At 49.3% G+C, this 26,282-nt stretch overlaps 1 protein-coding gene and 1 non-coding gene across 2 annotated transcripts in view; both read right to left on the reverse strand.

Moving 5' to 3' along the window:
- Nucleotides 1–1,710: 1,710 nt before the first annotated feature.
- Nucleotides 1,711–26,282, reverse strand: part of LOC132583972 (signal transducer and activator of transcription 5B-like) — a 93,426-nt gene continuing 68,854 nt past the window's right edge. Inside the window, 12 exon segments of the mRNA XM_060255732.1 lie at nt 1,711–3,035; nt 5,376–5,480; nt 7,590–7,641; nt 8,667–8,687; nt 8,690–8,821; nt 10,018–10,148; nt 10,398–10,492; nt 15,040–15,462; nt 18,417–18,504; nt 20,241–20,420; nt 22,748–22,903; nt 25,639–25,790. Of these exon segments, the coding sequence (XP_060111715.1) occupies nt 2,909–3,035; nt 5,376–5,480; nt 7,590–7,641; nt 8,667–8,687; nt 8,690–8,821; nt 10,018–10,148; nt 10,398–10,492; nt 15,040–15,462; nt 18,417–18,504; nt 20,241–20,420; nt 22,748–22,903; nt 25,639–25,790 (1,662 nt within the window). The 3' untranslated portion in view covers nt 1,711–2,908.
- TRNAN-GUU (transfer RNA asparagine (anticodon GUU)) lies at nt 19,851–19,925 on the reverse strand. The gene has a single exon. It is a non-coding gene; the product is annotated as a tRNA-Asn (tRNA).

A 26,282-nucleotide genomic window follows, 5' to 3' on the forward strand; every position in this document is an offset into this window, starting at 1 on the left:
CTGCCTCTCCCCCGCAGCTTTGTCAAAGGGGCTTTTGAGAAAATGTCAAGACAGTGTGCGATTGCAATAAAAAAGGCAAACACCATGCTGGGTATTATTTGGAAGGGAATTGAAAACAAATCAGCCAGTATCATAATGTCCCTATATAAATTGATGGTGCGGTCTCATTTGGAGTACTGTGTGCAATTCTGGTCACCGCACCTCAAAAAGGATATTATAGCATTGGGAAAAGTCCAGAAAAGGGCAACTAGAATGATTACAGGCTTGGAACACTTTCCCTATGAAGAAAGGTTAAAACGCTGGGGGCTCTTTAGCTTGAAGAAACGTCGACTGCGGGGTGACATGATAGAGGTTTACAAGATTATGCATGGGATGGAGTAGGTAGAGAAAGAAGTACTTTTCTCCCTTTCTCACAATACAAGAACTCGTGGGCACTCAATGAAATTGCTGAGCAGTCGGGTTAGAACAGATAAAAGGAGGTACTTCACCAAAGGGTGATTAACATGTGGAATTCACTGCCACAGGAGGTGGCGGCTACAGGCATAGCCAACTTCAAGAGGGGGTTAGATAAAAATATGGAGCAGAGGTCCATCAGTGGCTATTAGCCACAGTGTGTATATATATATGTGTGTGTGTGTGTGTATATATATATATGTATGTATAAATTATTGGCCACTGTGTGATACAGAGTGTTGGACTGGATGGGCCATTGGCCTGATCCAACATGGCTTCTCTTATGTTCTTATGTTAAGGTGCCTGCAGGCTGCAGGTGGCAGGATGAGCACTCCGAGATAATTTGCAAGGGGGCCCTGATATTTTGACTGCCTAGGGTCAGTCCACAGGGTTTAATCCAGCACTGCGAACCTGCAGGGACACCAGGCACAGGCAGGCATGAAAAGAAATGTTTGTGTATGCCTCTGTGTCACAGTTCCCCACTATTTGGTTTCTACCGCTCTGCAGATAAGAATTCAGATTCTGAAGAAGATGTGGCTTCACCATTGGATTGCTGCAGGCACAAACAGTACTCTGAGCGTAAGATCCAAGAACTTCCCCTCGACCAATGTTCCCTCTATGGAGTCTTGTGAGCAAAAATTCTACTTTGTGAGCTACTGGCATTAAAACTGATTTGGCTACTGCATAAATGAGTTTGCTCAGGAGCCATCTTTCCTGAGCTAAGACAAAAAATGTGTGAGTCAGAGACTAAACAACTGTGAGCTAGCTCACACTAAACTCAGCTTAGAGGGAACACTGCTCTCAACCTCCCCAAACAGTCACCCCACTAGACTCGAGCAAGAAAATGTGAATGTTAAAACCCAACAGACCCTGATCTGGGTAGCCCAGGCAAGCCTGATTTCATCAGATCTCAGAAGCTAAGCGGGGTGATTGTGGTTGGTACTTGGATGGGAGACTTCCCTGGAATACCCAGTCAAGAGGCAGAGGCAGGCTCTGTTCAGCCACCTCCCTGAATATCCTCCAGGCCCACAGTAGGGGTCAGTCACCAGAAATCGACATGACTTCCAGGTGCAAACACATATGCACAAATATACAAAATCCCGCCCCCCCAAACGGGTCAGCAGTAGGACAGCTTTGTCATGGACCTGTTTAGACACTTCCCCGTCCTACAAAACACAGTGCTGGCTGAGCTGAAGGACAGATCATTCCACTGAACGAACACACGCATACATGTGAGAAACCCACGGTTTTGTGCTAAAATAAGTCTGAACTTTATTGACTAGCAGGTATAAAAATAATGCTTGGAGGGAGCAGTTCTTCTCCGGCCGGATGAGGGGCGGAAGTGGGAGAGAGAAGGCGGAGACAAGCGGAACAGGCAGGATTTGTCCCCGCGCCTCTGTTTCTGTACTCCGGGCGTCCATCCCTTTCGGTTTAAACCCAGCAAGGGAACTCCGGAACTCGCTCCTGGAGTCATCCCCCCACCCCTCACTTAAGAGAACCATTATTATTTCCGATGTTAATTTTGCACTTGGCTTTCATATTATATGTTTTTAAGAGAGACAAGAAAGAAAGAAAAAAAAACACCCCACTCTCAATCTGCTGAACTTGGGCTACCCGGGGAGTAAAAAGTGAGATACAACGAAAGCCAGAGGTGCTAGTGGCAGGAGTGAAGAGGCTAGCGGTTATTTTGCGACAAGGCCAAAAGAGAGGGAAACGGGGGAGGGGGACGACAAACGACAACGTGGGGGGGCCTTGTCAGCCCAGAGGACCACTGGGGTGACCAGGCTTGTGCGTCTAAGGTGTCCAATTAGAAGCAGGTCTTCCACAGAGTCAGTGCCTTTGGCACATACCACACAAGAGCTTGAGCACAGGGAACACAAGCTGTATGTGGGCAATGCACACCGTTTATCCAGGGCACAACTGAGGGGGGGGGGGGGGAACCAAACATCAGACACAAGGTAAAGAGTTTACCACACACACACAAAAACTTCAAATAAGGCCTACGTCTCCTCCACAGCGCAGCGCCTTTCCCCCGCCCACAAAAGGCCCCAAAGGCTTCTGGGTAAAGGACGGCAGCGTGTTGAAATTCAACGAAGAGGAGGGTAGGGAATGATTCTCGGCACAAATGAACCTCAAAAAACAATAGCTTGGCAGTAGCTTGTGGTGTGCAGAAGCAGAAGGCCCGAGGGGTGGAAGGCCTCTCAGAAGAGCAGACGGGAAAACCAAGCCATACACGTCACTGCTTTTTGTACACAGGCAAGTGGAGAGACAACACCCACTTGCCCTTCGGACACCCCCTCACACAGAGCAGGGTGAGCCTGCCTGCCTCCCTGGGGGGGTGAGGTAACACTCCCCCCGACTGCTGCAGCGGTGGCTGCGCTCCCAGTCAGAAGCGCCCCGCCCATCCCACGTTTCACAGTCTGTGTACGGTCTCTCCAGGGGAGGGGAGGAGGGGTCATGACTGCGGATGTGAGATCCACTGGCTATCCATCGGGCGCCTCAGAAGCTCCTCCACGTGCCGCGCCACGTCCATCGAGTCATCTAGATTGAACTCCCCTTCAGTATCCAGGACGGAGTCGTGGCTGGAGAATGGAGGGAAAGGAGAGGCGTGAATCGGTTTGGCCTACGGTTCAGGGGCAGGCAACGAGTTGCTTCTCCTCTAGCAGAATCAGGACCGCTATTTATGAAAAAGCCACGGGCATTCCTGACAAGTTCTTTGTGTCAGTGTTCCCTCTAAACTGAGTTAGCATGAGCTAGCTCACAGATTTTTAGCCTCCAGCTCACACATTTTCGTCTTGGCTCAGGAAAAATGGCCCCGGAGCACAATAATTGATGCAGTCGCTCACAACTTTCATGCCAGCAGCTCACAAAGTAGAATTTTTGCTCACAAGACTCTGCAGCTTAGAGGGAACATTGAGTCTGCGCCCTCATGATCTGCAGGGTTAATGGGAGGAAGGTGGAACAGGTAAGCTCAGTTCCACATTGGTCTAAAAGGTCAGGGTAGGCTGCAAGGCTACACTGTCTGGATCAAAGAATTTATCTCCTCTCACTACCAGAAAATCTAAGATGTTGGGAAAGCTGCTGTGAGATAGGGAAGTACTGAGGACAGAGCAAGTACTGAAGACAGCATTGTGGCCTCTGTGCAACTGGCTAGAGGCAGGGCTTTTTTTGACCAGGAATGCACAGGAACGCAGTTCCGGCCAGCTTGGTGTCACGGGGTGTGGCCTAGTATGCAAATGAGTTCCTGCTGGGCCTTTTCTTTAAAAACCCCTGTGGCTGGAGGGGAGGATTAGGGAGGGTACGGGAATATTCGATTGCGCTCTATAAAGTAACTGTGCGAAGGGCAGATCTATGCTTTCAGCAGAATGAGGTTCCTGAGGAATTAGAATGGACTGTGCCACTTGTGACTGATCTTGGGGGGATGCTGTTTGTTTCTAATTCCCTCTTGTGCAAACAAGTGCTGCAAGCTGAGATCTAATATGAAGCCCCCACCTCCACTTCATATGCTAGTTTTCTACAGGCAGGGTGCTATAAAAGGAATCAAGGAGCATTAAAAATAGCACAGCCTGCTCTACCATCTCAGATCCCTTCATTTTTGCTGTGCAGAGGTAACAGGTTAAGGAGAAGGCAGGTGGGGAGTGGGTGCAGCCGAAGGGGCTGGATTGCTTGCAATGCTTTGCCCTATGAACTCACAGGCCATTTAAGGAACCAGAAGGCTAGAAATCTGAGAGCTCCTAGTTCAAATCCAGGGAGCTGAAAGATCGAGTTGGGAAGAAATAAGAGCTTAATAAAACGTTTGTTTCAGAGCAGGAAAGGAGGAGCTACTGGAACAGTAGTGTGGGAAAGATCAGTAACGACTCCTCATTAGCAGTTACTCCACCCCTGGGCTTCTGCTTTCCCAGGTCCAGCGATCAATTCCCCACTAGTTGCTGCGCAGGTGCATTTTGATCCGCGGCTCCCTCCAATTCCCTTCAGTTTCTTGCTCTTGTTTTTTGGAGAGCAAGAAACCGCAGGGGAAACTGGAGGGAAACTGCAGGTCAAAATGTGCCTGCACAGCAACTGGTGGGGAATTGACTGTGTGAGCCAGGGAAAGCAGAAGCCCGAGGGCAGAGCAACTGCTAGTGAGGAATCGATCCAGGTTTAATTTCCTCTCAAAGTGGCCTTCTTCAGTGGTCAAGCAATATTTGTACATACAGACTCAATGATACAAGTCAATAAATATATCAATGTAGGACCAAAAAGGAGCTTTACAGATGCACTCAATTGATGCAAGGCCTAAGAATACTGGGGAGGCCTCATGGAGCATTACCTTGTGTCATGGTCAGATATCTATGTCCTGAATAATATCAAGCCTGCACAAAATTTTCATACATTGGCTCTGATTTGAATGTATCTTCTGGACCAAAACAGGAAGGCATATAACGGTCATATTACTCAGGACATATATACCTGACCATGACGCATACTCCGTGAGGCCTCCCCAATATTTTCTAGGCCTTGCATCAATTGACTGTATGCACAAGCTCCGTTTTTGGTCCTACACGGATTTATTTATTGTCTCATTATTGTACCACTGAGCCTATAAGTACAAATATTGCTTGACCTCTGAAGAAGGCCACTTTGGCCAAAAAGCGTCCCATCGCAACAGAACCCACCCGCGTATACTGTACACTTTTATTCTGCATTGAGGCTACGACTGGGCCTGTAACTGTTAATTAAATGATAATACATGCATTTTTAAAATAAGTTAAAATTACAATTTATTGGCCCTCTACTTTGTATGCAACTAACCTTTCAGGTATCTGATTGGGTTAAGTCCCCCTTTCCTCCCCCCCTTTTCTTTTTAATTTCCTCCCACTCATAAAGCCTGACCCACTTCTGTAGCCGAGGCAGAGAGCCAAGGCAGATTCTCCCTGACTTACTTTTGTGGATATAAGTTGTAGTGGGAGGAGGCGACAGCTGGGGACGGGGACTGATCCATGTAAGAAGGCCCTCCGCTTGAAGAGTCCCCGGAAGTGGGGAGAAACCTGCAACAGAGCGAGACACACATCAGAAGGGTTAGAAGAAGAGACTGGATTTATACCCTGTCCTTCACTACCCGGATGAGTCTCAGAGCGGCTTTGAACATATGAACATGAAGCTGCCTTATACTGAATCAGACCCTCGGTCCATCAAAGTCAGTATTGTCTTCTCAGACTGGCAGCGGCTCTCCAGGGTCTCAAGCTGAGGTTTTTCACACCTATTTGCCTGGACCCTTTTTTGGAGTTGCCAGGGATTGAACCTGGGACCTTCTGCTTCCCAAGCAGATGCTCTGCCACTGAGCCACCATCCCTCCCCTGCTCTCCAGGGTCTCAAGCTGAGGTTTTTCACACCTATTTGCCTGGACCCTTTTTAGTTGGAGATGCCAGGGATTGAACCTGGGACCTTCTGCTTCCCAAGCAGATGCTCTACCACTGAGCCACCATCCCTCCCCTGCTCTCCAGGGTCTCAAGCTGAGGTTTTTCACACCAATTTGCCTGGACCCTTTTTTGGAGATGCCAGGGATTGAACCTGGGACCTTCTGCTTCCCAAGCAGATGCTCTACCACTGAGCCACCGTCCCTCCCCTTTCTTTCCATCACTTTTCTTTCCATCACCTTTCCCTCCCCCTTCCCCCAACAGTCACCCAGCGAGATCAGTGAAGCTGAGAGAGCTCTGACAGAAACTGCTTTTGAGAGAACAGCTCTGTGAGAACTTGTGGCTGACTCAAGGTCACATCAGCAGTTGCATGTGCAGGAGTGGGGAATCAAACCCGGTTCTCCCAGATAAGACTCCGTGCACTTAAGCACTACACCAAACTGGGGATCTTGCTGCACTGGTCCCTCGTCCCCTCAAGGGGCACTGCACGTAAGAGACTAGGGACACGTCTCCACGCCCACCCTCCTTGGGCCTTCCTCTAAGTTCAGGTAAGCTCAGCAAACCTTTTGCTCTATCTCAACAGTGACAGTCCATCTATGCTGAACAACTTAGGCATCCCTCCCCTTCCCACAAGGTTCTGGTGGGCACGAAACACCATCCCTTCCAGGCAGTACCTTTCATGCCGGGGCAGTTGAGTGATGATTCCAGCCCAATTACCCATCTACGTGTGACTTAGGGAGCTCCTGCGTTTCCAAACCCTGCTTTTGCAGCATCCTTCCCTGGCTATACCTGAAGCTGCCAAACTCCCCCAATCCCCAAAATAATGTGGAGCAGAAAGGACAGACACTGGTACAAAAAGAGATCAAATGCTGGGAGGAGCATCAAAACTGCAACCTGGTCATCAAGACTGCAACCTCTTGATCCTAACAAAGACCTTCTCTTCTCATGTCAACAATCCCTTCTCTTTCTGAGCCGATGCCAGCGAGACGCAGACGTCGGTCCCCTCGGTTTGTTTCGAGGTTTTAAAACTGTGAATCCTAATGCAGATTCCTGAGGCTCAGACCCAGCGAGACCCACAGAGTGTCTCCTTGAAGTCACTGGCTCCCTTCCTCAGGATAGAAGGCAGAACAAATGGCTGATATGAAAGGTGGAACTCTCGAAGGAAAGACTCGGAGAGATGGTAGCCCACATGGGAACAACTTAAGAACATAAGAGAAGCCATGTTGGATCAGGCCAATGGCCCATCCCAGTCCAACATTCTGTATCACACTGGCCAAAACCCAGGTGCCAGGACACTAGAAGCCCTCCCACTGTGCCCCCCCACCAAAGCACTAAGAAGACAGAGCATCACTTGCCCCAGACAGAGAGTTCCATCAATACGCTTGGCTAAAAGCAGAACAAAAAGGAAAAGAATGCCAGGTGGTAGCGGATTGATTTATTCTTCTGCAAAGTCCCTACACATTTTGCTGGGCAGGTTTCGTCAGGGGGATCAGAGCATTTGCCCAGTGCTGGGACTATCCACAGCAAACTGTCCCTTGATGAAGCTTGCACAGCAAAAGTCATAAGGACCTTGTACAGCAATCAATCAATCATCAATTGGCATTTCCCCCCTTTTGGTCCTGATGGCACATTGCTGGGTGCAGCCCATTTTTGGGGGAGGGGATATCTTCCCTGCCACCACTAACAGCCTCCCACTCCTTTTGTACTACCCGCCCCCCCCCCCCCCGCCATGACACTCACTCTGGCACAACTTGCTTGATTTGTGGCTTCACATATCCGTCCACGGCCTTTGCTGTAGGAGACAGACAAAAACAAAATACCCATTCAGAGTTATGGCATAGGGCTGGGCAAGCTCTTTGTTGCTCCAGAGTCACAGGCACCGCCGAAGAGTGGGAGGAGTCAGCTTTTCTTAGTCTGCATACAGATGTAGGAACCTTGAGTGGCGAGTCCACCTTCATCCCCTTTACGCGCAGGCATTCAAACTTCAACCGAGCCCAGGAGAAACCAGTCCTTTCGATTTTCAGCACAAATCCACTGTACAAAATACTACTGGCTGATCCCTGTGGCAATCATGAAGCCACTCCCCACCCTGCTCAGCGCAATGTTTTGAGTTTACAAACAAGGATACGACAACAACTCCCCCCTCCAAAAAACCTGAAATGAAGCACCTAAAAAATCTTAAGAAGAAGACTACAGATTTATACCCCGCCCTTCTGGCTTACAATCTCCTATGGTGCTGTTTAAATACAACATACAGTAAAGGCGGGATCTTCCTTCCTAACAGTGATCCCATAGTTGTAATTTCTTAACAGTGTAAGGCGGCAGTCCTCTCCTGGTTTAGATGCTAAAGGCCTGTCAAAATAATTTACACATGGAAAATGACACCAAATGAGCCATTATGTGCATATTAATTGCATGTCCCTTCTACGGTTTTAGCTACGACACTGTTAATCAGTTTTTTTGTAGGAAAAAGTCCAGCAGGAACTCATTTGCATATTAGGCCACACCCCGATGTCACCATTGTTCACACACAAAAAAGCCCAGCAGGAACTAATTTGCATATTTGGCCACACACCTCTGATGCCAAGCCAGCCGGAACTGTGTTCCTGCTCCCAAAAAAGCCCAGCTGTTAATACATTCTGAAAGAAATTCCACTGCATTTACAGCAGTGCAACTAAGACAATGTTAACTCCAGTGATGGTGGAGTGACACAGGCTCCTAGACTTCTCTCCTGGAGCTTTGCAGAAATCAAAATATACTTAGAACGGACAACAGCTGGAAAAAGTCCATGAAGTTCTCCAGGTGCTAGAGACTCACCGAGGACAGGAGTATAGTATTGGAAAAGACTTCCTCCTTGGGACGCTCAGGGTACACGTACTGGAGGTAAGCGAGGTCCCCGAGGCGGTCTGCCAGGGAGCGGATGGAGAAATCGCGCGTGGTGAAGGGCATCAGGTTCCAGAACATCCTTTCCGCTGCAAAACCCCAAAGCATCGCAAAGTCAAAGGAAGCGACAGCAAGGAGAGCCCATCAATCAAAGAACGAGACATGCTCCAACACCAGAGCAAGACGATGGCACAGGTTAAGGGCAAAGCACTGTATTTTGCGACTGCTACTGCAGATTGGTTGTAATGTGCCATATGATGAGCTGAATGTGAGGAAATGGGCAGGAGGGGAAGAGAAACAGGAATGCCTTTCTTCAACTAACTGCGACACAGAAAGGTTAAATGAACGTACAATGTGACGTCAGAACTGGCCCTAGAAGGCATGGTGCCCTAGGCAGAAGAAGAAGATAGAAGAAGATATTGGATTTATATCCGCCCTCCACTCCGAAGAGTCTCAGAGCGGCTCACAATCTCCTTTCCCTTCCTCCCCCACAACAGACACCCTGTGAGGTGGGTGGGGCTGGAGAGGGCTCTCACAGCAGCTGCCCTTTCAAGGACAACCTCTGCCAGAGCTATGGCTGACCCAAGGCCATGCCAGCAGGTGCAAGTGGAGGAGTGGGGAATCAAACCCGGTTCTCCCAGATAAGAGTCCGCACACTTAACCACTACACCAAACTGGCTCATGGCCCGCCCCCCCATAGTTACTGAGTTACTGTTTGGTCAGTGCACGCTAAAGATAGTTTCCGGAAAGGAAGGTCCCAATCTAGCCCATATGCAGCAGTCAAGGGCAACATGTAACCAGGGGTCGTTTTGTAGAAAAATAGGTGGTGGAGCTCATTAGCATAACTCATTCGCAAATGCTGCCCCCTCTACTAGCCAAAAGCAACGGAGAACCCTGGATGAGTGAGGTCCTTTTGCACTGGCTAGGGATGCAGCCAGCCCAGCAGGCCTCACTCACCTAGGGCTCTCCTTGGCCACACACCCCCCACAGTCAAAAGGCCAGCAAGCCACCCGCCGCCCAAAATCACATAAGATGTGGAGAAAGGGTGGTGTGGGCTTCTCCAGGGGTTAATGAGGGCTGCTGGGGGCATGGCAAAGCTCCGGTGGCCGGCTGGCTGCCCGCTCTTCTAATCCAGGGATTGTTGGATTGCTGCACCTACTATTCAATGGACAAGGTAGGTAGATGGGGAGGAGGGGGTGCTGTCAGGTTCAGGAGCTGTGCTCCTGTGAGCTCCTGCTGAATTTAAGGCCTGCGTGCAACTCTTTCGGCTCAGAAAGGAACTCACCGTTATCAAACTTCCAGGCGATTGTGATGCCCCCAATCTCAGAATCGCTGAACCTGAGAAGGAAGGTCCCATCTGGCTTGTTGATCAGCAAGTCATGGGCCTGCTGCTTGTTGACAAAACCTAGGATAGCCCTGGAGGGAGGGAGGAAAATGGAAGAGAGGTAAGGCCGGGGATCGCGGCTTGGGCAGCAGGAAGAGAGAGGTGGATTGAATCTCTCAAGGGAGCCACAGCCTTCAGCTTGCAAGACCTGAACAATGTTGTTAATGATGGGACATTTTGGAGGTCGTTAATTCAAAAGGTTGCCAACTTGACAGCACATCACACACATACAAACACACAGCTTGGGGAAGCTTAGAAGGCAAAAGCAGGGGAGATCTTACCCGTCATTCCAATGCGGCTTCAAGTGTTTCTTCAGGACTTCCATCACCCCATCGAACCACTGCCAGAATGTGTAATTTCGCCCTGGAAGGTTCTCCTGGGGGATAGAAAGAAAGCCAAACATTTCCACCTGCTCTTCTGCCCAAAGTCCTGCCACAGCAGCCAGGTAGCAAATGCATCCTCCGATCCATCCTCACCTGGAGAATTGTGTTCAGTTTCTGGCACCACATTTTAAGAAGGATATAGACAAGCTGGGATGGGTCCAAAGAAGACCAACAAAAATGGTCTGGAGGCCAAGTCCTACGAAGAAAGGTTGAAGGAGCTGGGCATGTTTAGTCTGGAGAGGAGGAGGCTGAGAAGTCATATGATCACCATCTTCAAGTACTTGAAGGGCTGTCCTATAGAGGATAGTGCAGAATTGTTTTCTGTGGCCGCAGAAGGCAGGACCAGAACCAAGGGGTTGAAATTAAATCATTAACGTTTCTGGCTCAACATTAGAACTTCCTGACAGTTAGAGCAGTTCCTCAATGGAACAGGGTTCCTTGGGAGGTGGTGGGCTCTCCTTCCTCGGAGGTTTTTAAACAGAGGCTGGATGGCCATCTGACCACAATGAGGATCCTGTGAATTTAGGGGGAGGTATTTGTGAGTTTCCTGCATTGTGCAGGGGGTTGGACTAGATGACCCTGGAGGTCCCTTCCACCTCTATGATTCTATGATCCTGTGATGAAGGTTTATGGGATGCCCGCTCCTTGCGCTAGGCAAATTCACAAGTATAGTTGTTAATCACAAGTGTGACATGCCTGCATCACCCAGCTGAACACCACTGACTTGCTGGAAATGGTCTACAGGCCTTTGTGGATTTGAACAATTGACTGAAGGTTCATTTTCCAGGGAGCAAGTCATTTGTGTGTGCCCTTAGAGCAAGAATAGGGAGAAGAAGAGAGAGGGAAGTGCAAGCCACGTATTTTGAATCTAAGCCCCAAATGCACTCGTCCTAGAAATGCTTTAAGCAAATAACAGAAAGCCTGATGCCAGTTTTGCAAGTGCTACTCAAAAAGAATAGGAGGAAAACACAGTAATGGATAGCCCCCAAATCAAAAAATCAAAAAAAAAATGCTTATATATAAGCATCATATGAGTGTGTAAGAATTGCTTGAGAGGTGAGTGTTGTAATATAATGTATTGTTTTATCTTTTCTTTTGTGATTTTTGTTTCTATATGTTATTGGTACACATATTTTCCTGTTTGCGCCTCCATAAAACTGCCCATATATGGATTTGGAGGCTACTGCACAACGTACCTGCTTCATTAGGACACCCACCCATTTGAAAAGAAAGACTTCTTTGATTGGACGGCATTACTACCGTAATAGATTGTTCTATTGCAAGGGCTTTGTCTGCACATTGTGGAGTTTTCATACGATGTATCTGAAAGGTTGATTACAGAGCTGCAGCGTTGTTTGTACGCAGTTTTTGATTTTTGGAGTTTTGCAGGCAGGCAAGCTACTTTCGGAAGGTTTTCGACAGCACACAAAACGTGAGCACAGCAGCCAAGTGAACGGCTCACCTGGCCTATTCTGTACAAGTCTATCTTGAGCCTGGACTGAAACTCACCAGCCTCCAAAAGCTTTTCAGAACTGGTGTGGGGTGGTGGTTGAGAGAACCATCTCTGAGCTAGAAAGTCAAACACAATTCAAGTCTCCGTTCCTCCTACTGGGCAACAACGAGGCAAGGCTGGCCTCCCAACATTTGCTACTTGATCCACTCTCTGAACCAAACTGTTTTTATTTTTAAAAATCTGTATAGAGACACCTCAATTTGTATCTGCTAGTAAGTCAGTATATAATGAGGTAATCAAAGCTGGAACTCTGAACCGGCAAGCTGGTCATGTCACCTGCTCACTTTTGCAAATGCAGACTTTACACATGGACCCGATTACAGTCTGGACTCCTAACAATTCTTTCCCGCCACGCTGGGTAATGAGTTACTGGTTGTCCCACAGAAGTCTGACTCCCAGAGTGTCGCTGGGGCTTCCCCGCTGACATTGCAGAGCCAGAAAAAGTACAGAGGAGGGCAACCAAGAAGATTAGGGGACTGGAGCACCTTCCCTAGGAGGAAAGGATGATGAGTCCGAAGGTAAGGCTGAAGAGTCTGGGACTTTTCATTTTAGAAAAGAGATGACAAAGGGGGGGGGGGACATGACAGAGGTTTATAAAATTATGCATGGAGTGGGGAGAGTTGACAAAGAGAATTTTTTTCTCCCTCTCCCCAAATACTAGAACTCGAGGGCGTCCAATGAAGCTGATGGGCGGTGCGTTCAGGACAGACAGAAGGAAATACTTTTTTACACAGCAAAGTGATTAAAATGTGGTATTTGCTGCCAGAGGATGTTGCGGTGGCCACTGGAATAAACGGCTTTAAAAGGGGATTAGATAGATTCATGGATGGTAAGTCTATCAATGGCTACTGGTATGGTGACAGAGGGGAACCTCCACGTGCAGAGAAGAAGAAGAAGAAGATGATATTGGATTTATATCCCGCCCTCCACTCCGAAGAGTCTCAGAGCGGCTCACAATCTCCTTTACCTTCCTCCCCCACAACAAACACCCTGTGAGGTGGGTGGGGCTGGAGAGGGCTCTCACAGCAGCTGCCCTTTCAAGGACAACCTCTGTGATAACTATGGCTGACCCAAGGCCATTCCAGCAGGTGCAAGCGGAGGAGTGGGGAATCAAACCCTGGTTCTCCCAGATAAGAGTCCGCACACTTAACCACTACACCAAACTGGCTCTCCAGAACCAGGGGGCAACACCAGGGGAAGGCCTCAGCCTCTATGCCCTGTTGTCAGCCCTCCAGAGGAACTGGTTGGCCCCTGTGTGAGACAGGATATTGGACTACATGGACTATTGGTCTGATCCAGCAGGGCTCTTCTGATGTACTTATCAGGGCAAGGCATCATCCTCTATGCCCTGTTGTGAGTCCTCCAGAGGAACTGGTTGGCCCCTGTGTGAGACAGGATATTGGACTAGATGGTCTGATCCAGCAGGGCTCTCCTTATCAGGGGAAGGCCTCAGCCTCTGTACCCAATTGTTGGCCCTCCAGGGGACCCGGTTGGCCCCTGTGGGAGACCACTGGTCTGTTTCAGCAGGGCCCTCCTTATGTTCTTAAGCTACGTTCCTCCTCTTCCCTCACGTGGAATAAATACTTCAAGAAATGGAGGGGAGGGACGGTGGCTCACTGGTAGAGCATCTGCTTGGGAAGCAGAAGGTCCCAGGTTCAATCCCTGGCATCTCCAAAAAAGGGTCCAGGCAAATAGGTGTGAAAAGCCTCAGCTTGAGACCCTGGAGAGCCGCTGCCAGTTTGAGAAGACAATACTGACTTTGATGGACCAAGGGTCTGATTCAGTATAAGGCAGCTTCATATGTTCATATATGTTCAAAATGGAGAGTTGAGGATACAACCTGTGATGTAAACAGCCGTGGACCCAACCATCAGCTGAGTAGCCCTCCAGCCTAAAAAGCCTTCCTTGGTCTTAAATGGCTCTTTCTCCAATGGAAAAGCCACTTAAAGGGGAGGAAGGTTCCTTAGGCTGGCTGAAGGCCTCAAAGATGGCTCAATGGATGGTAGGATCCACCCCAGGCAATGCCAGGCAGGGAGGAAAGCTGCAGTGATTTTTAAAAATTATTTGTACCCTGCTCCAGTGGGGATCTGAAACAGCTCGTCACATCGTTCTCCTCTCCTCCACCTCACCCTCAAAAAAGCCCACCCTTTGTGAGACAGGCAAATAGTGGTTGGTTGGACATAATTAACCACTATGCCATGCCACTGATGAGAGTAGGAAAGGCTTAGACATAGGGTTGCCAACTTCTTCCTGGAGAGTGCCTAGTAATTCTGGGGCGGAACCCAGGGAGGGCAGAGTTTGGGGAGGGAAATGAGCTCAGGGGGTACATGATTCCATAGAGTCTACCCTCTGAAGCGGCTGTTTCCTCCATGGGGAACTGATCTCTGTAGTCTGGAGATAAATTTCCACTCCAGGAAGGAGGAGGAGAAGGAGAAGGAAAAGAAGGAGGAGGAGGGGCCTCACAATCTCCTTTCCCTTCCTCCCCCACAACAGACACCCTGTGAAGTGGGTGGGGCTGAGAGAAGCTTCCCTTTCAAGGACAGCTCTACAAGAGCTATGGCTGACCCAAGGCCATTCCAGCAGGTGCAAGTGGAGGAGTGGGGAATCAAACCCGGTTCTCCTAGATAAGAGTCTGCACACTTAACCACTACAGGGGAAGAAGGTCTATGAGAGCTATGGCTGACCCAAGGCCATTCCAGCAGCTGCAAGTGGAGGAGTGGGGAATCAAATCCGGTTCTCCCAGATAAGAGTCTGCACCCTTAACCACTAGAGGGGAAGAAGGTCTACGAGAGCTATGGCTGACCCAAGGCCATTCCAGCAGGTGCAAGTGGAGAAGTGAGGAATCAAACCCGGTTCTCCCAGATAAGGGTCTGCACCCTTTACCACTACACCCAAGTGGCTCTCAGAAAACACCAGGCCCCACATGGAGGTTGGCAACCCGACCTGCAGACCCCAGCGCTTCCCACTCTGCCCTGCCAAGTCACTATCCCGCTCCTTCCCAAAGCACCCCGCCCCCCACCGACTTACTCTGTTGAACTGGGCCCAGGAGACCGGCATGTTGTTGTACTCTTCGAGGTGGTTGATGCTGCTGTTGAAGAGCTTCTGGGCCAGGAAGAGCAGGTTGTCCTTGGTGAGCCCTCGGCTGCTCTGGACCTCGGCCTTGAACTTCATGTTGAGGGCCTCGCACAGCTGGGACCACATGACTTTGTCCGGCACGGCAAAGGGCACCCGGCCCGGCTCGGCGAACGCGTTGTCCCACAGCACCGTGGCGGTGGCGTTGTTGTCCTGGCTGCCGTGCACGATCACCACGACGGGGAGAGACAGCGTCTTCACCTGGAAGACCAGCTCGTTGCCGCCGACACTGAACTGCGACTCGAAGAGGATGGTGAACTTCTCCTCGGTCACGGACTCGGCGCCGCGCCGGTCTGAACGCTTGATCCGCTTCAGTGACTGCATTGTGAGGAGAAGAAGACCGCGGATTTATACCCTGCCCTTCTCTCTAAATCAAAGTCTCAGAGCAGCCTACAATCTCCTTTATCTTCTTCTCCCACAACAGACACCCTGTGAGGTGGGTGGGGCTGGAGAGGGCTCTCACAGCAGCTGCCCTTTCAAGGACAGAGCCTCAGAGCTGCTCACAATCTCCTTTCCCTTCCTCCCCAACAACAGACACCCTGTGAGGTGGGTGGGGCTGGAGAGGGCTCTCACAGCAGCTGCCCTTTCAATGACAAGAGCCTCAGAGCTGCTCACAATCTCCTTTCCCTTCCTCCCCAACAACAGACACCCTGTGAGGTGGGTGGGGCTGAGAGGGCTCTCCTAGCAGCTGCCCTTTCAAGGACAGAGTCTCAGAGCGGCCTACAATCTCGTTTCCCTTCCTCCCCCACAACAGACAACCTGTGAGGTGGGTGGGGTTGAGAGGGCTCTCACAGCAGCTGCCCTTTCAAGGGCAACCTCTGCCAGAGCTATGGCTGACCCAAGGTCATTCCAGCAGATGCAAGCGGAGGAGTGAGGAATCAAACCCGGTTCTCGCAGATAAGAGTCCGCGCACTTAACCACTACACCAAACTGGCTGGGCGACAGGCATGGGGAACAGGCATAAGGGCGACAGGCATGGGGAATAATGGGAGGACTGGGAGAAGAGAGATCATCAAGAGCCTGGAAGAAATATTAACCACTTGGGGACAGGTAGGAGGATGACCTGGAAAGCGGGTCGCTTGCCGCTGCTGCCACGGTTTCCCACGCCGATCAACTGATCGGTGGTGTGTGTGTGAGCCTTTAAAGAGCCCAGAAGGTGCTTTCCCTGGCCTTAACACTCTAAAAACGGAGGGAGGAGGAGGTGCTGTGTGTGTGTGGGGGGGGGGGGGGCTGGTGAGATTGTGCCACAGGGGGGCAGCAAGGCTGCGCAGCCCGGTTGGTAATGGCCACAGACTGGTACCGGTCCAGGGCCTGGGGGTTGGGGACCCCTGCACTAGAGGCAGCCTTACAGAGATGTGTCTTGGCTTCCATACACAACAAAGCTTTCCCCCAGAACCCACTTTCAGAGAGTATCTGTGTTGGTCTACACTAAAACAGCTGGATTCAATCCAGAAGCACCTTACAGCAGGGGTGTCAAACATGTGGCCTGAGGGCAGAATCAGGCCCCCAAGCAACTACCTGCTGTCTGCTTCCTTCTCACTCTCTCTTGCTTCTTTCTGCATGACAGCTTGCTTTGCCAGGCTTGCTCAATAGCACAGGAGCTACAGAGCAATGTCTCTATTTTCTCTATTGGCTGAGGCTCCTCCCTTAGGGAGGACAGGCAGGGAGAGGAATAACTTGCTTGCCAGGCTCTCTCAATCACACAGCAGAGCTACTAAGCCAAGTCTCTCTTCCTTCTATTGGCTTAGGCTCTCCCTGCTCCTGGTCCCCTGGAGAAAGGAGGAAAGCGCCAGAGCTTCCTTTGCCCAGTTCCCTGAATCTCACCAGAGAGATACAAAGAAAGCACCTTTAAGAGCAACAAGTGCTAATGTTTTAAGCAGGTTTTATTTTAAGTTGGGTCTTTTTAAAAATCTTTAATGATTAAATACATTTGTTGGGTTTTTGTGGGTCCCTCAGTAAATCAGTTGCTTTCACGGCTAGAAGTTAATTGCTTTTGTTTGTATTTTTAGTAAAAAATGATATTGTTAATTGGGTTTGCCTGTGTCCATAAAGTTTATATCTCTGCTACCTGGAATTACATTTTATGACACTCATGGCCCAGCCTGACAAGGTCGCATTTATGTCAGATGAAGACAGAAGAAGAAGAAGATATAGGATTTACCGTATTTGCCGGCGTATAAGACGACCCCCCAACATTTCCACTCAAAATATAGAGTTTGTTATATACTCGCCATATAAGACTACCCCCTCTTCCGCACACCATTGTACGGCCGCAGTGCAACCACAGCGCCTCCGGCCCGCCCCTGCATCTCCCTGTGACCAGCACTAGTGCACAAGTGCGCATGTGCGAGCTCTGCCTAGACAAGGGGCGGGCCGGAGCACCGCTGCTTCCCGCCGAGCAGAACGGGCCGGTCACGCCGAAAAGGCTGGCACCCCTGTCTCGCTGCTGATGCTCGCCGCAGCCGCGCTGGATAACGCACGATACTGGATGGTATGTAGAATGAGGTGGGCGGGCATCGGGAGGCCACTATGGGCACCGGGCGAGCATCGGAAGGCCACTATGGGCAGCTATGTCTATCCCAACTGAAGTGCACCCGGCGTATAAGACGACCCCCGCACTTGGAGGCATGTTTTTCAGGGCAAAAAAGTAGTCTTATACGCCAGCAAATAGGGTATATCCCGCCCTCCACTCCAAAGAGTCTCAGAGCGGCTCACAAACTCCTTTACCTTCCTCCCCCACAACAGACTCCCTGTGAGGTGGGTGGGGCTGGAGAGGGCTCTCACAGCAGCTGCCCTTTCAAGGACAACTCCTGCCAGAGCTATGGCTGACCCAAGGCCATGCTAGCAGGTGCAAGTGGAGGAGTGGGGAATCAAACCTGGTTCTCCCAGATAAGAGTCCGCACACTTAACCACTACACCAAACTGGCTCTCCAAGTCCTCCAAGATCCAGTCCTCATAACAAATGAGTGACACCCCTGCCTTAGAGGCCAACAAGATTTGGAGTGTACAAATATTTGACTTCCCTTCCCTTCCCTTCCCTTCCTCAGATACATCAGCCGGAACTCGTATCTGACAAAGGGAGCTTGAACTCCCATACGCTTATATCCACAAAATTTTGTCGGTTGCTATGATGCTACACCGGACTCCAATCTAGCTGTTCTTAAAACCATCCAGGATGATTAATAATATGCTTTTCAGCAGGGAAAAAAAAGAGAGGAATATGTTAGCAGCAAAACAAGGGTAGGAATCAATATTGGCACCCCATCTCTCACCATGTTGCGGAAGTGCGCGCTCAGCGTTCCAGTTGCCTGGTGATATTCCATCACACAGCAGTTGTTCAAGATATCGCCGCTGCTCTCGCTGCCAAAGGAAAGCAACAGCAGTTAGCAGGATGTAAACCAGTTTGCCGGGGGAGATTTCAGCACCTTACTACTAAACTTCCTCATCAGGTGCAGAACTCAAGTAATGAGTTTGAGTCCAGTGGCACCTTTCAGACGAATAAAGTTTTTTTCTTTTCAAAGTCTAAGCTGTTGTGTGCATGCACACTTCTCCAGCTACCGAAGTGTGCATGCACGCAAAAGCTTATGCCTCAAATAAAACTTTGTTGGTCTTGAAGGTGCCCCTGGACTCAAGCTTTGTTCTGCTGCTTCAGTCCAACAGGGCTACCCACCTGAATCTTACTAATTTACAGGTCACTAACCTAACCAAAGAAACTTGTTCAAATATACAAAGTACAAATCTTCTTTCTTCTTCTTCTTTGCTGGCTTACCTGCCGCCCCCAACAAAAATCTGGGTAAGCAATAATGATGTCCTGGAACATTCACCAACACTCTTAATGCCTCACGAGAAAGCTGACAGACAGTGTAAACTATTGCACAAAATGTCAACAGCCAGCTTCACTGGAAGGAAAACTCACATGGGTTGGGAGCAGCAGGCTGTTAGCAGAAAAGGAGCAGTCGCCGAAGCAAACTTTAGAAACTGGAGACCAAGGGCTGAACCTTGAAAAAAAATTCTTGTTTCCTCAGGCCTCATTTTGGGCAGGAGCTCACAGGAGCAGAGCTACGGAACCTCTAAATTTTATTGTGCTCTTTCTTTCTTACCTGCCCCCCCCCCTCCCCAAAACTTGCTCCATTGTTCAAACCCCCTGTGAGAACTTTGCGGAACTCTCAGATTTGACAAACTTTCTAATATTTTTCTCCACAAAAAGTGGGAAAATAACCAAAACATCTAAAGCAGACAGATGGAAATCTTCATCATGGCACTTTGGCCACATAGGAGAAAGTAATTTAAAAAGTATGAGGGAAGCAATGCTCTCTCTAAGCTACGGACTCTTTTGAGCAAAAATTCTACTTTGTGCACTACTGGTATTAAAGCTGTGAGCTACTGCATAAATTAGATTGTTCTGGGGCCATCCTTCCTGAGCTAAGACAAAAATGTGTGAGCTAGAAGCTAAAAATCTGTGAGCCAGCTCACACGAACTCAGCTTAGAGGGAACAATGGATGGGAGTAAGGTTTTACTACGACAATTATAATTCAAGAAGCATTTTAAGGTAGATGCTGAGCTGATATATGAACATATGAAGCTGCCTTATACTGAATCTGGTCCTGGGTCCTTCAAAGTCAATATTGTCTACTCAGACTGGTATCGGCTCTCCAGGGTCTCAAGCTGAGGTTTTTCACGCCTACTTGCCTGGACCCTTTTTAGTTGGAGATGCCGAGGATTGAACTTGGGACCTCCTGCTTAACAAGCAGATGCTCTACCACTGAGCCACCATCCCTCCCCTGATATACTTCAGTACACCTTCCGGTGATGTCAGCGGTGTATGGCATATGCAAACGAGTTGTGCTAATGAGCTCTGGCCCTCTTTTTCTACAAAATCACGCCTTGGCAAAAATCAATGAAAACACTTTTCTCTACAGCTCCCGTGAGGATATTGCTCCCTATGTTAGCAGTGCTAAATGCTTTCTCCTACTAAGTTCACACAATTAGACCCGTTGACTTATTTCAGCATTTTGCTCTCACAGCCTTCTCTGGTTCCTTATCTTCCTTGCTGCCTGCAACGCACAGGGGGGTGGGGTGGGGACGAGGAACATACTTGCGAGTGCTCTCGTTCTTGAGCAGGGCTTTGGCCTGCTGCTCGCTGATGATGGTGGCCTTCACCTGGGGGGGGTTCATGTGCACGTTCAACTTCCCACCGACCAGCAGCCGCACGGTGGCTGCAAACTTGGTTTGGGTCTTCAGCACCTGCGGAGGCTGCTTTTCAATAATGAAAGTGCTACAGGGAGGGGGAGGGAGAAGGGGAGAGAAACAGAAGAAGCCATGAGCACACAGAAAAACTGGAAGGAACACCCTCGACATAACTAGCTGTTGTCGCTCAGAACCCCCCAGCTCTCTTGTCACGGTTAGGGCTGGCCGTGCCACTAGGCAAACTAGGCAATTACCTAGGGCGCTGGCTTTCTGGGGCGCCAAATTGGGTGGTCCCCTCATGGGGCTCAGTGATGTTATCAGTCGGGGGGAGCAGAAGTTAGCATTGCCTAGGGTGTCAGAGAGTCTAGGGCTGGTCCTGGCAAGAGTGCTAAAATCCTTCTCATGAGACCGGAAATGAGGGGCTGGGGCTCTCCAGGTGTAACACCGCATTAGAGGGCCAGTTCGGTGTGGTGGTTAAGAGTAACGGACTCTAATCTGGAGAACCGGGTTCGATTCCCCGCTTCCCCACTTGAAGTCAACTGGGTGACCCTAGGCAAGTCACAGTACCCTCTGCCTAAAAAAAAAAGCATAGCTCGCCACCTAGTGGTGCCAAAAAGAACTACAGCTTCGGCACCCACACAATCCCTCCTGGGATCTCCTAAGTATTCCACACATAACGCCATAGGATAATTAATTAATTACTACAACATTAGCAGGGGAGCCAGCCGCATGTCTGCAAGTACTGAGGTCTGGATCCTGTGAATGAGTTCAGTGTGCACTGGGTATTCTCTGCCCGGAAGTGGCAGCCCTTCCTTCTTGCACAAGATCAAGGGTTTTCAGTAAGCCCTTGTGCAATCAGAAGAGCCGGCAGAGGAAGGAAGCTCCATAACAGAGACTGTCTAGCCTACACAGAGCTTGTTGCAAAGATCCAAGCCTGTTGTTTCTTCTGAAGGAGGCCCTGAATCCAAACACAGATACCCCTTATGGGGTCACAATATCTGACTAATGAAACACTGCGTGTCATTCTGGCTTAAAAAGAGACCTGGGTCCCCTCAATTATTACAATTTCTTCTTTTTTGTGAGTGTGTGTGCGTGTTGTGCATGCCTGGAATTCATGGCTGACTTCTGGTGACCCCTAGAAGGGCGTGGACATTCAGAGAAGTGACTTATTATTGCCTGCCTCTGAGTCCTGGCCCTGGTATTCCTTGGAGGTCTCCCATCCAAGTACTTGCCAAAGTTGACCCTGCTTAGCTTCCAAGATCTGATGAGATCAGGCCTGCCCGACTGTCCAGGTCAGGGTGGTCATTATGATGACCTCTAATAACTCTATAGGAGTTTTAGTGTGGAGTTGCCACAATTAATACACTTCTTGGAAATCTTAACTGGCTGTTCTTAACATATTTTATGAGGCTATACTGGTAATAGTTATTTTTCACTTTTAAAATATGTTTATCTGTTTGAAATTCTGACCTCCATCATCAAGCATGTGTAAATACTAATTCTCTCGATCTATGGTTGGACTCACATCTGCACATTTTACATCAGCTCTTCCTTTTTCCTTTTCAGTTCGAGATTTACACTTTAAAACTCATTGCTTAATTCACACCAAGCCTTTAGTCCCCTGCCCCAACCCGCCCCATACACAATTCCCCAGTAGCCCTGACTTGGACAGCCCAGACAAGCCTGATCTCATCAGATCTTGGAAGCTAAGCTGTGTTATCAGTCTCCAAGGTGCCACTAGATTTTCAGTCTGTCAAAATACCTGTCCAGGTTTGTAAGCGTGAAACGACATGCTTGCAGTCAGAGCTGTATGCTATTAATGTGGTCTCTATTTTCCGATAGGTTTCAATAAACGTGTCTGTTTGTAAACAGACAGGATGGTCTAAAAAGTTCACCAGAACTGAACAATCTACATGCAGGGGTGTCAAACTCATTTGTTATGAGGGCCGGATCTGACATAAATGAGACCTTGTCAGGCTGGGCCATGTCACACTGGGCCACGTGTGTACCTATTTAAGATTAGGAAGCAGAGATATAAACTTTATAAAGGACACAGACAAACACAATGAAAGATCCAATAGAAGGAAGAGAGGCTTGGCTCAGTAACACTGCTGTGTGATTGAGAGAGTCTGGCAAAGCAAACGCTGCCTCCCCCCCACTTCCTCCCCAAGGGAGGAGCCTCAGCCAATGGAGAAGATAGAGGTTTTGCTTTGTAGTTCCTGTGCAATTGAGCAAGCCTTGCAAAGAGAGAGGGAGAAGGAAGCAGATGAGAGCCAGTTGTTCGGGGGCCTGATAGGAGTCCTCTGGGGGTCTGATTCGACCCCTGGACCGCATGTTTGACACCCCTGATCTACAGGATGCCTGTCCTCAGACTCCTCCCAAAAAGCACATTCAGTCTGCCCCCAGACTGGTTACCTCGTGACCAGAGCAGAAATGATGTCAGTGACGGTACTGTTGAGGTCCGCCAGCATCTCCTCAATAGGCCCGGGAATGGGCAGCTGTTGGCACAGGTGTTCGGCACGACGCACTTGCTGCCGGTTCTGGCAGATGATCTCGGCCAGCTTCTCGCACCTGGGGAGAGAAGAGAGAGTCAGGAGACCATGAAGAGAGGTGTCCAGTCCAGAAGGCATCTCCCAGGCACGTTCAGGTGGCTGCCAAAACATCCTCACCACCAGGGCTTTTTCTGTAGAAAAAGCCAGCAGGAACTTATTTGCGTATTAGGCCACACTCTGATGTCACCATTGTTTCACACAGGGGTTTTTCCCTCTAGAAAAGGCCCTGCAGAATCTCATTTGCATATTAGGCCACGCCTCCTGACACAAAGTCAGCCGGAACTGTGTTCCTGTGCATTCCTGCTCAAAAAATAAAGCCCTGCTCACCACATCCTTGCTTTGGATAAAGTATACGTGTGCATGGTAGTGGTGGAAAGCACTGACAAGCCACAGCTGATTTATGGCGCACTAAAAAGAAAAAAAAGTGTGGCTAAGAGGTACTGCTTCTGGCTGCCACTGCAATCTACTAGATTGGATTCCGGTGCGCGCAAATCCCCAAAGCGGTGGGGGATTCTTTCTCTGTCACTTTGGTACTTGGTGTATTTCCAAAGTTGATGTATAAAACGAACACAGCCGTCTTAAGCAGAACTACGTCTAAGCCCACTGATGGGTATAAATCTGTTTAGGAAGGCACTGTGAAGCATTTGCTTTTTTGAACTGACAACACAGCTTAAATATGCCAATAAATACAATTTCATAGGCTAAGTCAAGGGTGATCAAACTGTGGCTCAGGAGCCACATGTGGCTCTTTCACATATATTGTTCGGCTCTTGAAGCCCCCACTGCCCTATCAGGGAGCTTGGAGAAGGCATTTGTCACTTCTCCAAACCAAGTCAGCTGGCAGCCTGGAGAATGCATTCAAAGTTAAAGTTGCTTTCTTTCCACCTCTCCCTCCCCTCAATCTTCCTTCCCTCCCTCCCAGCTCTCAAACATCTGAGTGTTCATGTCTTACGGCTCTCAAAAATCTAACATTTATTCTATGTGGCTCTTACATTTAGCAAGTTTGGCCACCCCTGGGCTAAGATATATATATACGATGCATTTTCTGTTGTTAAATCAACTAAACAGATTTAGCTCCCCACCCAACGCGGCAGTGCAGAGTGTTAAAGTTGCAGTACTGCAGTCCTAAGCTCTGCTCACGACCTGAGTTCAGTCTCTGGTGGAAGCTGGGTTTTCAGGTAGCTGGCTCGAGGTTGACTCAGACTTCCATCCTTCCGAGGTCAGTAAAATGAGTACCCAGCTTGCTGGGGGGAAAGTGTAGATGACTGAGGAAGGCAATGGCAAACCACCCCGTAAAAAGTCTGCCGTGAAAACATTGTGAAAGCAACGTCACCCCGGAGTCGGAAACGACTGGTGCTTGCACAGGGGACCTTTCCTTTTTCCTTTCCCCATGCTGTAAACATTTTTGGAAATCTTCAGTCTCTTAGTGCAGCGACCTTTTTCAGTTCTGCTGAAAGCAGGAAAAAGGATTCTTTAACGGATTCTGCAAAAAGGATTCCGCAGAAAGGCTGCAATGTGATAGCACCCCTAAGTACTAACCGGGCTCACTCACACCTACCCTCCAGCCACAATAGGAGAGTAACTAAGCTGCCCATTAATGCAGCCTTGTAATGATGCTATAAAAAGAAATGCGAAACAGCAAGAGGACCCTTTTGAATTATTTGATATATTAACTGCATGCCACTATAATTGTGTTTTCATTTGATTACCTGCTTGGGGTCGCAGTTTATTTTTACGGGCAATGCTGTAAATGCTGAATCAACCAAAAATGTAACCTGAATCTGAGTTAGCTCTGGGACTGCGGAACAGAAAATGAGACAGTGACAGATGCTGTTGTACTAACCACAAAACTCTTGTGGCCTTGTACACAGACGGATGGTGATGGGGGCTTACAGTTCTCCACAAAAAAACTGCTGAGAAGGCAGAACTTGGCTGGGTTCAGACAAGTCCAGTGGGGCAACTGCATTAATCAAGTGAGCGCTGACTTACAAAACCCCACACTGGAATAAAAGTTGTTCTTATGGCCAATACTTTCTCTAAGCCAGGAGTGTCAAACCCATTTGTTCTGGGGGCCTGATGTGACATAAATTTGACTTTGTCAGGCCAGGCCATGTTGGGCCGGGCCACGTGCGTACCTGTTTAAGATGAGGTAGCAAAGATATAAACTTTATAAAGGACACAAACAAACACAAAGTTTTTTTAAACAACTTAAAATAAAACAAGCTTAAAACATCAGGACTTGTTGGTCATAAAGGTGTTTTCTTTGTATCTCTCCCATGGGATCCAGGGAACTGGGCAAAGGAAGCTCTGGCCCTTTTCCTTTTTCCCCAGGGGGCCAGGAGGGGGAGGAGCCTCAGCCAATTGAAGGAAGAGAGGCTTGGCTCAGTAGCTCCACTGCGCAATTGAGAGCGCCTGGCAAAGTAAGCCAGTTGCTTGGAGGCCCCCAGGCCGCAAGTTTGACACCCTGCTCTAAGCTGTGGAGTCTTATGAGCAAAAATTCTACTTTGTGACCTACTGGCATTAAAGTTGTGAGCTACTGCATCAATTAGTTTGCTCTGGGGGCATCCTTCCTGAACTAAGACAAAAATGTGTGAGCCGGAGGCTGAAAACTGTGAGCCAGCTCACACTAACCCAGCTTAGAGGGAAGATTTCTTATGGTACCACTGTGCACAAGGCATGCAGGTCAACTGGGAGACCACCTCCCATCCCCTCTTTTGCTTTCAGTGCCCTCTTCACCATCTCACTGCTACCCACCACGATTGCAAACCATCTAAAGGGCCCTCGGGGGGGCCGCCATTCCCCGCTAGCTGCTGCCGCCTCTTCCACTGGATCAGCTCGTCATCAAGGATGATCGTCTGCTGTTTGCGGAGCAGGGCCAGGGTCTGCTGGTGCTTTTCGGCCAGCTCCTGAAAGAGGAGGACGAGATTGGGAGTTAGCGAGCAAAGGCGTAAGAACATATGAAGAGCCCTACTGGATCAGACCAACAGTCCAGCCTCCTGTCTGGCAAAGCGGCCAACCAGTTCCTCTGCTTGGCCATCAGCAGGGCAGAGAGGCCAAGGCCTTCCCCTGGTGTGGCCCCCTGGCTCTGGGACTCTGCCTCTGAATGGGGAGGTTCCCCTCAGGCACCATGGCTAGTAACCATTGAGAGGCCCATCTTCCATGAATCTCTCTAATCCCCCTTTAAAGCTGTTTATTCCTGTGGCCATCACGACATCCTCCGGCAGCGAATTCCACATTTTAATCCCTTGCTGTGTAAAGAAGTACTTCCTTTGGTCCGTCCTGAACCTACTGCCCATCAGCTTCATTGGATGCCCTCGAGTTCCAGTATTTTGGGAGAGGGAGAAAAATGTCACTTCCCCCACCCCAATCATAATTTTGGAAACCTTGATCATGTCCTC

This window comes from Heteronotia binoei, chromosome 15 (assembly GCF_032191835.1).
Source record: "Heteronotia binoei isolate CCM8104 ecotype False Entrance Well chromosome 15, APGP_CSIRO_Hbin_v1, whole genome shotgun sequence".
NCBI lineage: Eukaryota > Metazoa > Chordata > Lepidosauria > Squamata > Gekkonidae > Heteronotia > Heteronotia binoei.